Consider the following 11,553-nt stretch of genomic DNA (forward strand, 5'->3'; position numbering starts at 1 on the left):
TGTCCCAAACATTATGGTGCCCTGAAATAGGGGGACTATGTATAAACACAGCTGTACTTTCTACATGGTGAAACCAAAATGAATAAAAATACCCTTTAATAAAATCTGACAATGTGCACTTTAACCACATGTGATTTTTTTCTATTACAAATCTCAAATTTGTGGAGTCCAGAGGCAAATAAATAAATGATGGGTCTTTGTCCCAAACATTATGGAGGGCACTGTAAATGTAAAACCATCTGAAGAAGGGTCTCGACCTGCAAGGTCACCTATTCGTTTTCTCCAGAGATGCTGCCTGACCCACTGAGTTGCTCCAGCACTTTGAGTCTATCATCAGTGTAAACCAGCATCTGCGGTTCCTTTCCACACGATGTAAAACAGCTGTTAGTTTCCAAATAATAATGGAATTGTATTTTAAGCTCTTTGTGTGATTTCAATTTAGAAAAGGTCCCAACCACTTTCAAAGTCATTGATCACGTTGAAATGTTTTATATGATCCGCACACAGAAACACAGGCTGCCACGTGGCTATCATTGTCTTTGAGTGGTGCTCGAGTCTGTATTAGCTAATTAATCAATTGTCAATAAATGACAAAGATGTAACTGGACATTAACAGTTCAGCTTTTTAAAAACATTTCTTTGAGAATACTGCAGTACCATTTGTGACAGACTCCTATTCCCTTCTTTTAGAAACACGCTGCTAATAAAGATGATAATTGACTCATTTTTTACATGTGATAAAGCATTGATTTCCTCCCTCCCCCTCTTCCACTACCTCCCCACACTATTTATTTTCACATTAATGTATAAATTGAATTTCAACTGTTAGTTCTTTTTCTCATTGATGATTTGAATGTTGGTTGCGCTGTTTTGAGCTGCCCTGTTCGACAGATGTTTTGACTTTTAGACTTCAGAGATACAGCGAGAAAACAGTCCCTTCGGCCCACTCAACCAGTCCGCACCAACCAGCAATCACCCCGTACACGAGCACTATCCTACATGCTAGGGACAATTTACAATTTTATCGACGCCAATTGATCTACAAAACTACGTCTTTGGAGTGTGGGAGAAAACGGGAGCATCCGGAGAGAACCCACGTGGTCACAGGGAGAAGGTACAAACTCTGTACAGACAGCCCCCTTAGGATCAAACCCAGATCTCTGGTGCTGGAAGGCAGCAACTCTACAGCTGCGCCACTGTGCCGCCCTATGTGAGGATGAAAAGCTTTCAACCACCAATTCTGATGTTGTAACAATATCTTGATCAAAAGATTGCAAGTAAAGGGTAGAGAGGAGAAAATGAATTTACCTTTCCAAACTGAATTCCATGTTAGTGCCAGCTAAACTCTATGCCAAGGAAGTAACTAATTAGCATGTGAGAATGTATTATTTAAAAATGGTCTCTTCCCTGCTCATTCCCCAGCTTTGTTCTCCCCGATTCTCTCTCCTAGCCTTGGTTCTCCTCTCCCCGTCTCCCACCTGTCTCCAATCGACAAACAGAAACAGCTGCTGGTAAAGCCGCTACCTCACAGTGCCAGAGACTTGTGTTCGATCCTGAGTGGGGGTGCTGTCTGTGTGGGGTTTGCACCTTCTCTCTGTGACCATGTGGGTTTCCTCCGGGTGCTCCGGTTTCAAACCCACTCCAAAGACGTGGGTTTGTAGGTTAATTGCCCCCCTGGTGCGTAGGGAGTGGATGGGAAAGTGTGATAACTGGAACTTTTGTGATGGTCAATGTGTGCCGAAGGGCCTCTTTCCACGCTGTATCTTTACACTAAGCTAGAAAATACAGAGAACTTTGTCATAACAATAACAAGGCACTCTCGGCTATTTTCCTTTGTCAGATCTCGCCTCGACAATCAGTCAGCTGAGTTCAGCTGAAGACCATCCTGGCAGATCGCAGTCAGATGGCTGCATTCTCTGCAGTGATGAAGAAGATGGCAGAGCAGACGGGAGCAGCAGCCTGTCTGATCAAAGCGAAGCAGGTGGACCTCAGGGACAACACCTTAACTCCACCTTGTGCAACAAAGACTTGAGGTAAGACTCAAAGACGATATGCAAGGATACATTAGTGGTGGCGCACTGGGTGGTGGGCTTGCTGTCTCACAGCGCCAGAGACCAGGGTTTGATCCTGACCTCAGGCACTGTCTGTGTGTGTGTGAGGGGAAGGGGGGGGAGGGCGTGCATGAGCGGGGTGCGTGTATGTGGAGTGGTGTCTGCAGGGAATGGAATGATAAGGCCCAGCATGGTGGCGCAGCGGAAGAGTTGCTGTCCTTCTGCGCCAGATACCCGGGTTCAATCTTGACTGCCGTGCTGTCTGTGAGAAGTTTGTACGCTCTCCGTGTGACCGCGTGGGTATTCTCCGAGTGCTCTGGTTTCCTCCCACACTCCAAAGATGTACAGGTTTGTAGGTTAATTGGCTTCGACAAAATTGTAAATTGTCCCTAAAATGTAGGATTGTGCTAGTGTACGGGGTGATCGTCGGTCGGTGCAGACTGGGTGGGCCAAAGGGCCTGCTTCCATCTCTTAAAAACGTTTAAACTCTAAATATGGATCACGGTCAGGCAGATGAGTTTGGTTTGGTATGTTCGGCACAGACATTGTGGACCAAAGGGCCTGTTCCTGTGCTGAACCTTGCCTTTCTCTGTCCAATGTTGACATGAAGTTGAGCTACCTCCTCTGGCCACTAGTTGGACCAGGGAGTGCGGGATCTCAGCCTGGCTGCATGTGACTGCCATTGGCCTTCTGTACCATGACATCATCCGACTATTACATCGGAAGCTGTTAACGTACATTCAATAGACAATAGGCAATAGGTGCAGGAGGAGACCGTTCGGCCCTTCGAGCCAGCACCGTCATTCAATGTGATCATGGCTGATCATTCTCAATCAGTACCCCGTTCCTGCCTTCTCCCCATACCCCCTGACACTGCTATCCTTAAGAGCTCTATCTAGCTCTCTCTTGAATGCATTCAACTGTGTGGGAAGGAACTGCAGGTGCTGGTTTCAACCGAAGATAGACACTAAATGCTGGAGTAACTCTGGATAGGAATGGGTGACGTTTCTGATCAAGACCCTTCTTCAGACTTTGAACTTCAGACTCAGTCTGAAGAAGGGTCTCGACCCGAAACGTCACCCATTGCCTCTCTCCAGAGATGCTGCCTGTCCAGCTGAGTTACTCCAGTATTTTGTATCTATCTTACATTAAATTTTGGTGTAAGAAAATAACTGCAGATGCTGGTACAAATCAAATGTATTTATTCACAAAATGCTGGAGTAACTCAGCAGGTCAGGCAGCATCTCAGGAGAGAAGGAATGGGTGACGTTTCGGGTCGAAACCCTTCTGAAGGTCTCGACCCGAAACGTCACCCATTCCTTCTCTCCTGAGATGCTGCCTGACCTGCTGAGTTACTCCAGCATTTTGTGAATAATTACATTAAACTTTGCTGATTTTAGAATGGCCCCTCGAATGTCAGAGCAGACTCCTAAAAAATAATAATTGTGCACTTGCACTAATTGCATGCAAATCTCTCCCTATATTAAACTACTCCTGGATTTAAAACCATCTCAATGTGATGATTTTTAAAATACTTTACTCTCAGTCCACAAATGTAGGAACTTGGTGTTAGCGTAGAACATAGAACAGTCCAGCACAGGAACAGCCCCTTCCGCCCACAATGTCTGTGCTGAACATGATGCCAGGTTAAACTAATCTCCTCTGCCTGTATGATATATATTCCTTCATGCCCTGCATATCCATGATCAAATACCCTTAAACGCCACTATCGTACCTGCCCCCACCACCACCACCCCTGGCAGCATGTTCCAGGAAAACACCACTTTCAGAGCAAAATAGCTTGCCCCACACATCTATATATATCTATATCTATATATACTACTGTAGGAGGGGAGAGGAGAGAGTGGGGAAGGAGGGGGTTGGGGGGAGGAGAAAGTGGGAGTGAGGGGGAAAGGGGGGGGGGTGGTGGAGAAAGGGGGGTGGGGAGAGTGAGAGTGGGGGGAGAGTGAGAGTGGGGGGGAGAGGAGCTGGGGAGGAGGGCAGGCTGGGGTGGGGAGGAGGGAAGAGTGGGGATGGGGGAGAGTGGCATTTGGGAGGAGGAGGGGTGTGGGGAAGGGGGACGGTGGGGGGGCAGGGGAGGGGGGTGGGGGGACGAGAGAGTGGGGGGGAAGGGGGACAGATGATACTAAGCTGGGGGGTAGTGTGAATTGTGAGGAAGATGCAATAAGGCTGCAGGGTGACTTGGACAGGTTGTGTGAGTGGGCGGATACATGGCAGATGCAGTTTAATGTAGATAAGTGAGGTTATTCACTTTGGAAGTAAGAAAAGAAAGGCAGATTATTATCTGAATGGTGTCAAGTTAGGAAGAGGGGATGTTCAACGAGATCTGGGTGTCCTAGTGCATCAGTCACTGAAAGGAAGCATGCAGGTACAGCAGGCAGTGAAGAAAGCAAATGGAATGTTGGCCTTCATAACAAGAGGAGTTGAGTATAGGAGCAAAGAGGTCCTTCTACAGTTGTACCAGGCCCTGGTGAGACCGCACCTGGAGTACTGTGTGCAGTTTTGGTCTCCAAATTTGAGGAAGGATATTCTTGCTATTGAGGGCGTGCAGCTTAGGTTCACTAGGTTGATTCCCGGAATGGCGGGACTGTCGTATGTTGAAAGGCTGGAGCAATTAGGCTTGTATACACTGGAATTTAGAAGGATGAGGGGGGATCTTATTGAAACATATAAGATAATTAGGGGATTGGACACATTAGAGGCAGGAAGCATGTTCCCAATGTTGGGGGAGTCCAGAACAAGGGGCCACAGTTTAAGAATAAGGGGTAGGCCATTTAGAACGGAGATGAGGAAGAACTTTTTCAGTCAGAGAGTGGTGAAGGTGTGGAATTCTCTGCCTCAGAAGGCAGTGGAGGCCAGTTCGTTGGATGCTTTCAAGAGAGAGCTGGATAGAGCTCTTAAGGATAGCGGAGTGAGGGGGTATGGGGAGAAGGCAGGAACGGGGTACTGATTGAGAGTGATCAGCCATGATCGCATTGAATGGCGGTGCTGGCTCGAAGGGCTGAATGGCCTACTCCTGCACCTATTGTCTATTGTGGCGATGGGGAAGAGGGGAGAGTGGGGGGAGGGGGTGGGGCAGGAGCGAGTGGAATGGGCCCACTTGGTCTAGTCTCCTTTAAATGTTGCCCCTCTGCCTTTGAAATTCTGCCATCTGCACCCAGTCTATCGAGCCTATCTATGCCCCTCATAATTTTATACGCTTCTATCAGGTCTCCCCTCAGCCTCCATGGAAAACAATCTAAACTGTTTGAGAAAAATTCTCTCTGTTCCTCTGTAAACCTCCTCTCACCTTAAAGCTGTGCCCTTTTCTAACCTGTTATCCCCCCCCCCCCCCCCCCCCATAATTTCTGTCCCTCTACCAGATCACCTCTCGGACCCCTGCACTCCAGAGTAAACAAACGTCACACATCCTTTTTCTCCAGAGACACTGCCTGACCGATTGAGTTTCTCCGAAGGTATTTATTCACAAAATGCTGGAGTAACTCAACCGGTCAGGCAGCATCTCAGGAGAGAAGGAATGGGCGACGTTTCGGGTCGAGACCCTTCTTCAGACTGAAACCCTTTCTCCAGTAGTTTGTGTCTATCTTCTGTGCAGTTCTATATTCTGTGCTAACACCTTGTTGCTTCTCCAGAGATGGTTGTGAACTAAGTGTAAAGTTTTTTTTTGCAAATCATCACATGGAGATGGTTTTAAACCAAGAGGTAGGAGATTAACATAAAGATAAATTTGAATGCGATTAGTGCAAATATATAAATTTTAACTTTTGGCAAGGCTTCCAATCTGACGATCAAGATTCTAAAGGGCCCATTCTAAAATCAGAAAAGTATAGTTAGTGCAAGTTAAAATACAAGAGCAGGCCCTTCGATCCACAGTGAACTGTTGTCAGTTCAATTATTTCACCTATTTATAATGCCACGACAGTGGTTGGTTGTTGATCCCTCTAACCCCCCACCCCACTGGGCACTTTATACTTTGGTAGACACACAATGCTGGAGTAACTCAGCGGGACAGGCAGCATCTGTGGAGAGAAGGATTGGGTGACGTTTCGGTCGAGACCCTTTTGTACGTAGAGCTGTTCAAATGTTTCTGTGTGCGCGTCTGCGATGCCCATTCGGTTCGGACCTTGGCTCAGACTGCAAACAAACCTCAGCATGGACATTGGTGCCGGAAAGGTGAAAGTGTTCTCAATTGCTTCGAGGTGTAACCAGTGTTAACATCCACCTGTCTTTCTCTTTGACAGATCTGATCAAATTGTTTACCGCAAATCTTCCTCAGGAACCATTAGCTGTCCTATTTGCATGGACGGTTACACAGAGGTAAGCCAACACCGCCAGGACATTCAAGGTGCACATAGAATCATATAGCACCAGGGCTCGTTTAGCTTCGAGATACAGCATGGAAACAAGCCCTGCAGCCCACCAAGCCCTTGCTGATGAGCAATCTCCCCATACACTTTAAAACCATCTCCATGTGATGATTTACAACAAAAAAAACTACACACCGTATGTATGTAGGATAGAATTAATCTACAAGCCCGCACATCTTTGAAGTGTGGGAGAAAACCCACGCAGTCACAGGGAGAACATACAGACAGCACCTGTAGTCAGGATCGAACCTGGGTTCCTGGCGCTGTCAGGCAGCAACTCTACCACTGTGCCACTGTGCCGCCCTGAAAATGAATGGCCAACATCGCTGTTAGGGGAGGCAGTTCCAGGATTGTGACCCGGTGACGGTGAAGGAGAGGCGATGTACTCCTGAGGGGGCATGGTGTGAGGTTAAGGGGCAAAGTCCACTGCTGCTTGTTCCTCTGGCTGTGGATGGTCGTCATGCAGACAGAACTTCATGGGGTGATCGGGGGGTGGGAGATGCTCTTGTGTTTTTGCCACAGTTGCCAAAAAATTTAATTCCCCTTCCCACTCCCATACTGACTTTTCTGTCCTGGGCCTCCTCCACTGTCGGAGTGAGGCCACACGTGAATTGGAGGAACAGCACCTAGTATTTCGCTTGGGCAGCTTACAACCCAGCGGTATTAACGTTAATTCCTTTAACGTTTTGGGTTGGGACCTTTCTTCAGACTTGTAGTTCCTTGTTTTGCGATTCTGCCTGTAACAGATTGTCAGCTCATATGAAACAGTGGCCTTAAGGGCCTTTTCCTATGCTGTACTGTTCTATGGTGTGGTATTAAGAACCAGGGACATAAGTTGAAGCTGAGAGGGGAACGATTTAAAAGGAACCTGAGGGGTAACCTTTTCCGCCTGGAGGGTTTCACATGGAACAAGCTGCGGAGGAGGTAGAAACAGAACTGCTGTTGCTGGCTTGTACCAAAGATAAATATCAGAGAAGGTAGTTGAAGCAGGCACAGTTACAGCATTTATAATGCATTTTAACAGGTACATGGAGAGGAAAGATTTAGAGGGACATGGGCCGAATGTGGGGCCGAGGGGCCGGTTTCTGTGCTGTATGACTCTGATTCAATGTTCGAACATGTTCACAAGAATTTGCAGATGCTGGAATCCTGAGCAAAAATCCCCAAATTATGGCGGTAAAGGAAATGCGGAAGGGAGAGTAATGGGGGTGTGAGGGAAATCTCACTTTGAGATGCGAGAAACTGCAGATGAATCTTGAGTAAACCACAAAGTACAGGAGGAACTCAGCGGGCTCGGTAGCGTCTGTGGAGGGAATGGGCAGATGATGGTTTGAGTCTGGGCCCTTCTTCGGATGAGTGGATTGGAGGGAAGAAAGCTGGTGATACATAACTCTGACATATTCTAGTTTTTGTTTTTGATCCTGGAAGAATTTAGGATCTTGAACCGAAATTCATCGATCTGGATTGAACACAAGGTTCTGACTGCCTGTGCCCAAAATTTGTGTTAATGCACTTTGGTAGTAGCAACAAATGCAGAGATTATTTTCTAAATGGGGATAGGATTCAGAAATCCAAGGCACAAAGGGACTTGGGAGAGCTGGTGCAGGATTCCCAAAAGGTGATTTTGCAAGTTGAATCGGTAGTAAGGAAGGCAAACGCAAAGTTAGAACTTATTTCGAGAAGGCTAGAATATAAAAACAGGGATATAATGCTGAAGCTTTATAAGGCACTGGTCAGACTGCATTGGGAGTGTTGTGAGCAGTTTTGAGCCCCATATCCGAGGAAGGATGTGCTGGTGTTGGAGAGGGTCCATAGGAGGTTTACAAGAGTGATCCCAGGAATGATTGGGTTAACATATAATCAGCGTTTGACAGCACTGGGCCTGTACTCACTGGAGTTTAGAAGGATGAGGGGGGACCTCATTGAAACTTATCAAATAGGAAAGGTCTGGATAGAGTGGATGTGGGGAGGATGTTTCCACTAGTAGGAGAGTCCAGGACCAGAGAGCACAGCCTCAGAATAAAAGGACGTACCTTTAGAAAGATGAAGAGGAATTTCATTAGTCAGAGAGTGGTGAATCTGTGGAATACATTGCCACAGATGGCTGTGGAGGCCAAGGTATTGGCTAGTTTTAAAGCGGAGATTGACGTTCTTGATTAGTTCGGGCATCAAAGGCTTTGGGGAAAAGGCGGAGAATAGGATTGAGAGGGAAAGATAGATCGGGCATGAATGAATGGTGGGGTAGGCTCAATGGACCAAATGGCCTAATGACACAAATATGGGCTAAAGGGCCTAATTCTGTTCCTGTGATTCATGAGCTTGTGTGGTGTTATTCATGGGCGGTGATTCACAGCGCCAACTTGTGCAGTTGCTGATGCTCTTGTCTTGTTTCCTGTCCCTGTCCAGATTGTGCAAAGTGGGAGGCTGATTGTCTCCACGAAATGTGGTCACGTCTTCTGCAGCCAGTGCATCCGGGACTCTCTCAAAAACTCACACATGTGTCCGACCTGCAGAAAGAAACTCAACACGCGCCAGTACCACCCCATCTACATCTGACTGCTGGTGGGGAGGGGTGGGGGTGTCTTCCTGGTGAAATGGATCCACCCACCTGCGCGTTGCCCCCCCCCTTTGGAATCCTGCAACGTTCTTCAGCTTCCGCAGCAGGCAGACAGGGGGCGCTCCGTGTCGGAGACCGAAGCTCGCAGCCCCATCCCCGCCCAGCGCACCCCATTGACTTGGCTGTGATTTTTGTTTTGAATGGGGTGGGGTTTGGGAGGGAGGGGACGGGCAACGACGGCAGGTGAGAAATAAAACAAAGCACCAGCGTGTTCCAGTTGCCAAGTGAACTCCGGCATGTGTTTTGCACATGGTATTACTTTGTTGTTTTTTTTACGCTTTCCCTCTTGCCTCCACCGCCCCCCAAACCCCGGAATCAGAGAATGGTGGCGTGCAGTCGATGTAACCCGCCGCTGTTTCTCACAGCAATGTCTTCGATCCGCTGCTCTGCCTGGTCCGTCGACGGAGAGCGCCGTTTAATCTGAAGATAGGCACAAAATGCTGGAGTAACTCAGCGGGTCAGGCAGCATCTCAGGAGAAAAGGAATAGGTGACATTTTGGGACAAGACCCTTCTTCAGACTGGGAGTCCGGGGAGAGGGAAACTGGAAGCATGAAAACGTCCAGAACAAATCAGAGATAACGAGGGGATACGAACAGTGAAACTAGCAGGATGACTAGGGTGGGCGAGGGACAGTGAGAGGGAATGTGAGGGTTACTTGAAATTAAACTTGAATGTTTCAGGTCGAGACACTTCTTCAGACCCTCCGCCCTGAAACGTCACCTATTCCTTCTCCAGAGATGCTGCCTGACGCACTGAGACTCCAGCATTTTGTGTATCATTGATATAAAACAAGCATCTGCAGTTTCTTCCTACGCCGTTTAACCTGACCTCCACACCACTGCACATACAATAATGGACGGCAACACAGTGAGACTGCAGATGCTGGAACCTGGAGCAGGGCAAAAACATCAACTGCTTGAGGAACTCAGCGAGCCAGGCAGCGTCTGTGGAGGCAGAGGGATGCGAGACACTTTGGCTGGAAGTCCTGATGCAGGGTCCCGATCTCCAAACACCAACCATCCCTCTGCCTCATAAATGAAGCATAAACTCCCTATAGAAATGAATCATAACCTGCTTTTGCATTCTATTCATTGAGCAATAAATGAGAACATCTCTGTTGTCTGCCTCCAGAAACAAGCAACCACAGATGCTGCTTACAAAAAAACACCAAGTCTGGAGTAACTCAGCAGGTCAGGCAGCATCTCGGAACGTGGAGAGGTGATGTTTCGGATGGGACCCTGCTTCAGACTCGCAGGCCCAAAATGGTCACCTATCCATGACCGCCAGAGATCCTGCCTAACCTGCTCCATCACTTTGTCTGTTAATTGCCTGATTACTTCCTGTATTGGCTGTGCAGTCTACAATGATGTGCTTCGGATACTTAAATCACTGTATCTCAGAAATCTCTGACCTCCTCCCATTCAGATAACATGCATTCTTTCCTCCCTACCTTACCATTCCCACCACAGATGCTGCCTGACCCGGTGAGTTGCTCCAGCACTTTGTGAGTTGGTGCCTTGCAACCAACTGAGGTTTTCAACCGTGTCAAATCCTGTATCGCTGGAGCATTCGGGATGGGAGTAATGGGGGGGGGGAGACAATTGGAGGTGACCCAAGGACCACAAGCTTTTGCTTAGACCCCTCGAACTCAGGAAATCTTTCAAAGCCTTACGATTGTTGATGGCTGGGTTTCAAGCGGTGTTTGAAGAGGGCTAGGATTACTCTATGCATGGTTTCAGGATTCCATTTTGCTTTGGAAACATACTGCCTTTTTTTCTCCCATTCTCCCCTCCCTCTCTCTCTCCCCTCCCTCTCTCTCCCCTCCCCTGTCTCCCCCCTCTCTCTCCCCCCTCTCTCTCCCCCCTCTCTCTCCCCCCTCTCTCTCTCCCCCTCCCCCTCTCTCTCCCCCTCCCCCTCTCTCTCCCCCCTCCCCCTCTCTCTCCCCCTCTCTCTCCCTCGCTCCCCTCCCACTCTCTTCCTCTCTCCCCTCCCACTCTCTCCCCTCCCATTCTCTTCCTCTCTCCCCTCCCACTCGCTCCCCTCCCACTCTCTCGCCTCCCACTCTCTCGCCTCCCCCTCTCTCCCCTCCCCCTCTCTCCCCTCCCCCTCTCTCCCCTCCCCCTCTCTCCCCTCCCCCTCTCTCCCCTCCCCCTCTCTCCCCTCCCCCTCTCTCCCCTCCCCCTCTCTCCCCTCCCACTCTCTCCCCTCCCCCTCTCTCCCCATCCCCTCTCTCCCCTCCCCCTCTCTCCCCTCCCACTCTATTCCTCTCTCCCCTCCCACTCTCTCCCCTCACACACTCTCCCCTCACACACTCTCCCCTCACACACTCTCCCCTCACTCTCTCCCCTCACTCTCTCCCCTCACTCTCTCTCCCCACTCTCTCCCCCCCTCTCTCTCCCCTCCCACTCTCTCCCCTCCCACTCTCTCCCCTCCCACTCTCTCCCCTCCCACTCTCTCCCCTCACCCTCTCCCCACTCACCCTCCCCCCTCTCCCCC

General features: G+C 48.9%; 1 protein-coding gene across 1 annotated transcript in view; it reads left to right on the forward strand.

The window, feature by feature from the left end:
• rnf4 (ring finger protein 4) overlaps positions 1 to 10,889 on the forward strand; it is a 35,129-nt gene extending 24,240 nt beyond the window's left edge. The window contains exons 5-7 of the mRNA XM_078431887.1: positions 1,841 to 2,033; positions 6,314 to 6,389; positions 8,846 to 10,889. Of these exons, the coding sequence (XP_078288013.1) occupies positions 1,841 to 2,033; positions 6,314 to 6,389; positions 8,846 to 8,995 (419 nt within the window). The 3' untranslated portion in view covers positions 8,996 to 10,889. The remainder of the gene's footprint in view (positions 1 to 1,840; positions 2,034 to 6,313; positions 6,390 to 8,845) is intronic.
• Positions 10,890 to 11,553: the final 664 nt, after the last annotated feature.

This window comes from Rhinoraja longicauda, chromosome 3 (genome assembly GCF_053455715.1).
Source record: "Rhinoraja longicauda isolate Sanriku21f chromosome 3, sRhiLon1.1, whole genome shotgun sequence".
NCBI classification, from domain to species: Eukaryota; Metazoa; Chordata; class Chondrichthyes; order Rajiformes; family Arhynchobatidae; genus Rhinoraja; species Rhinoraja longicauda.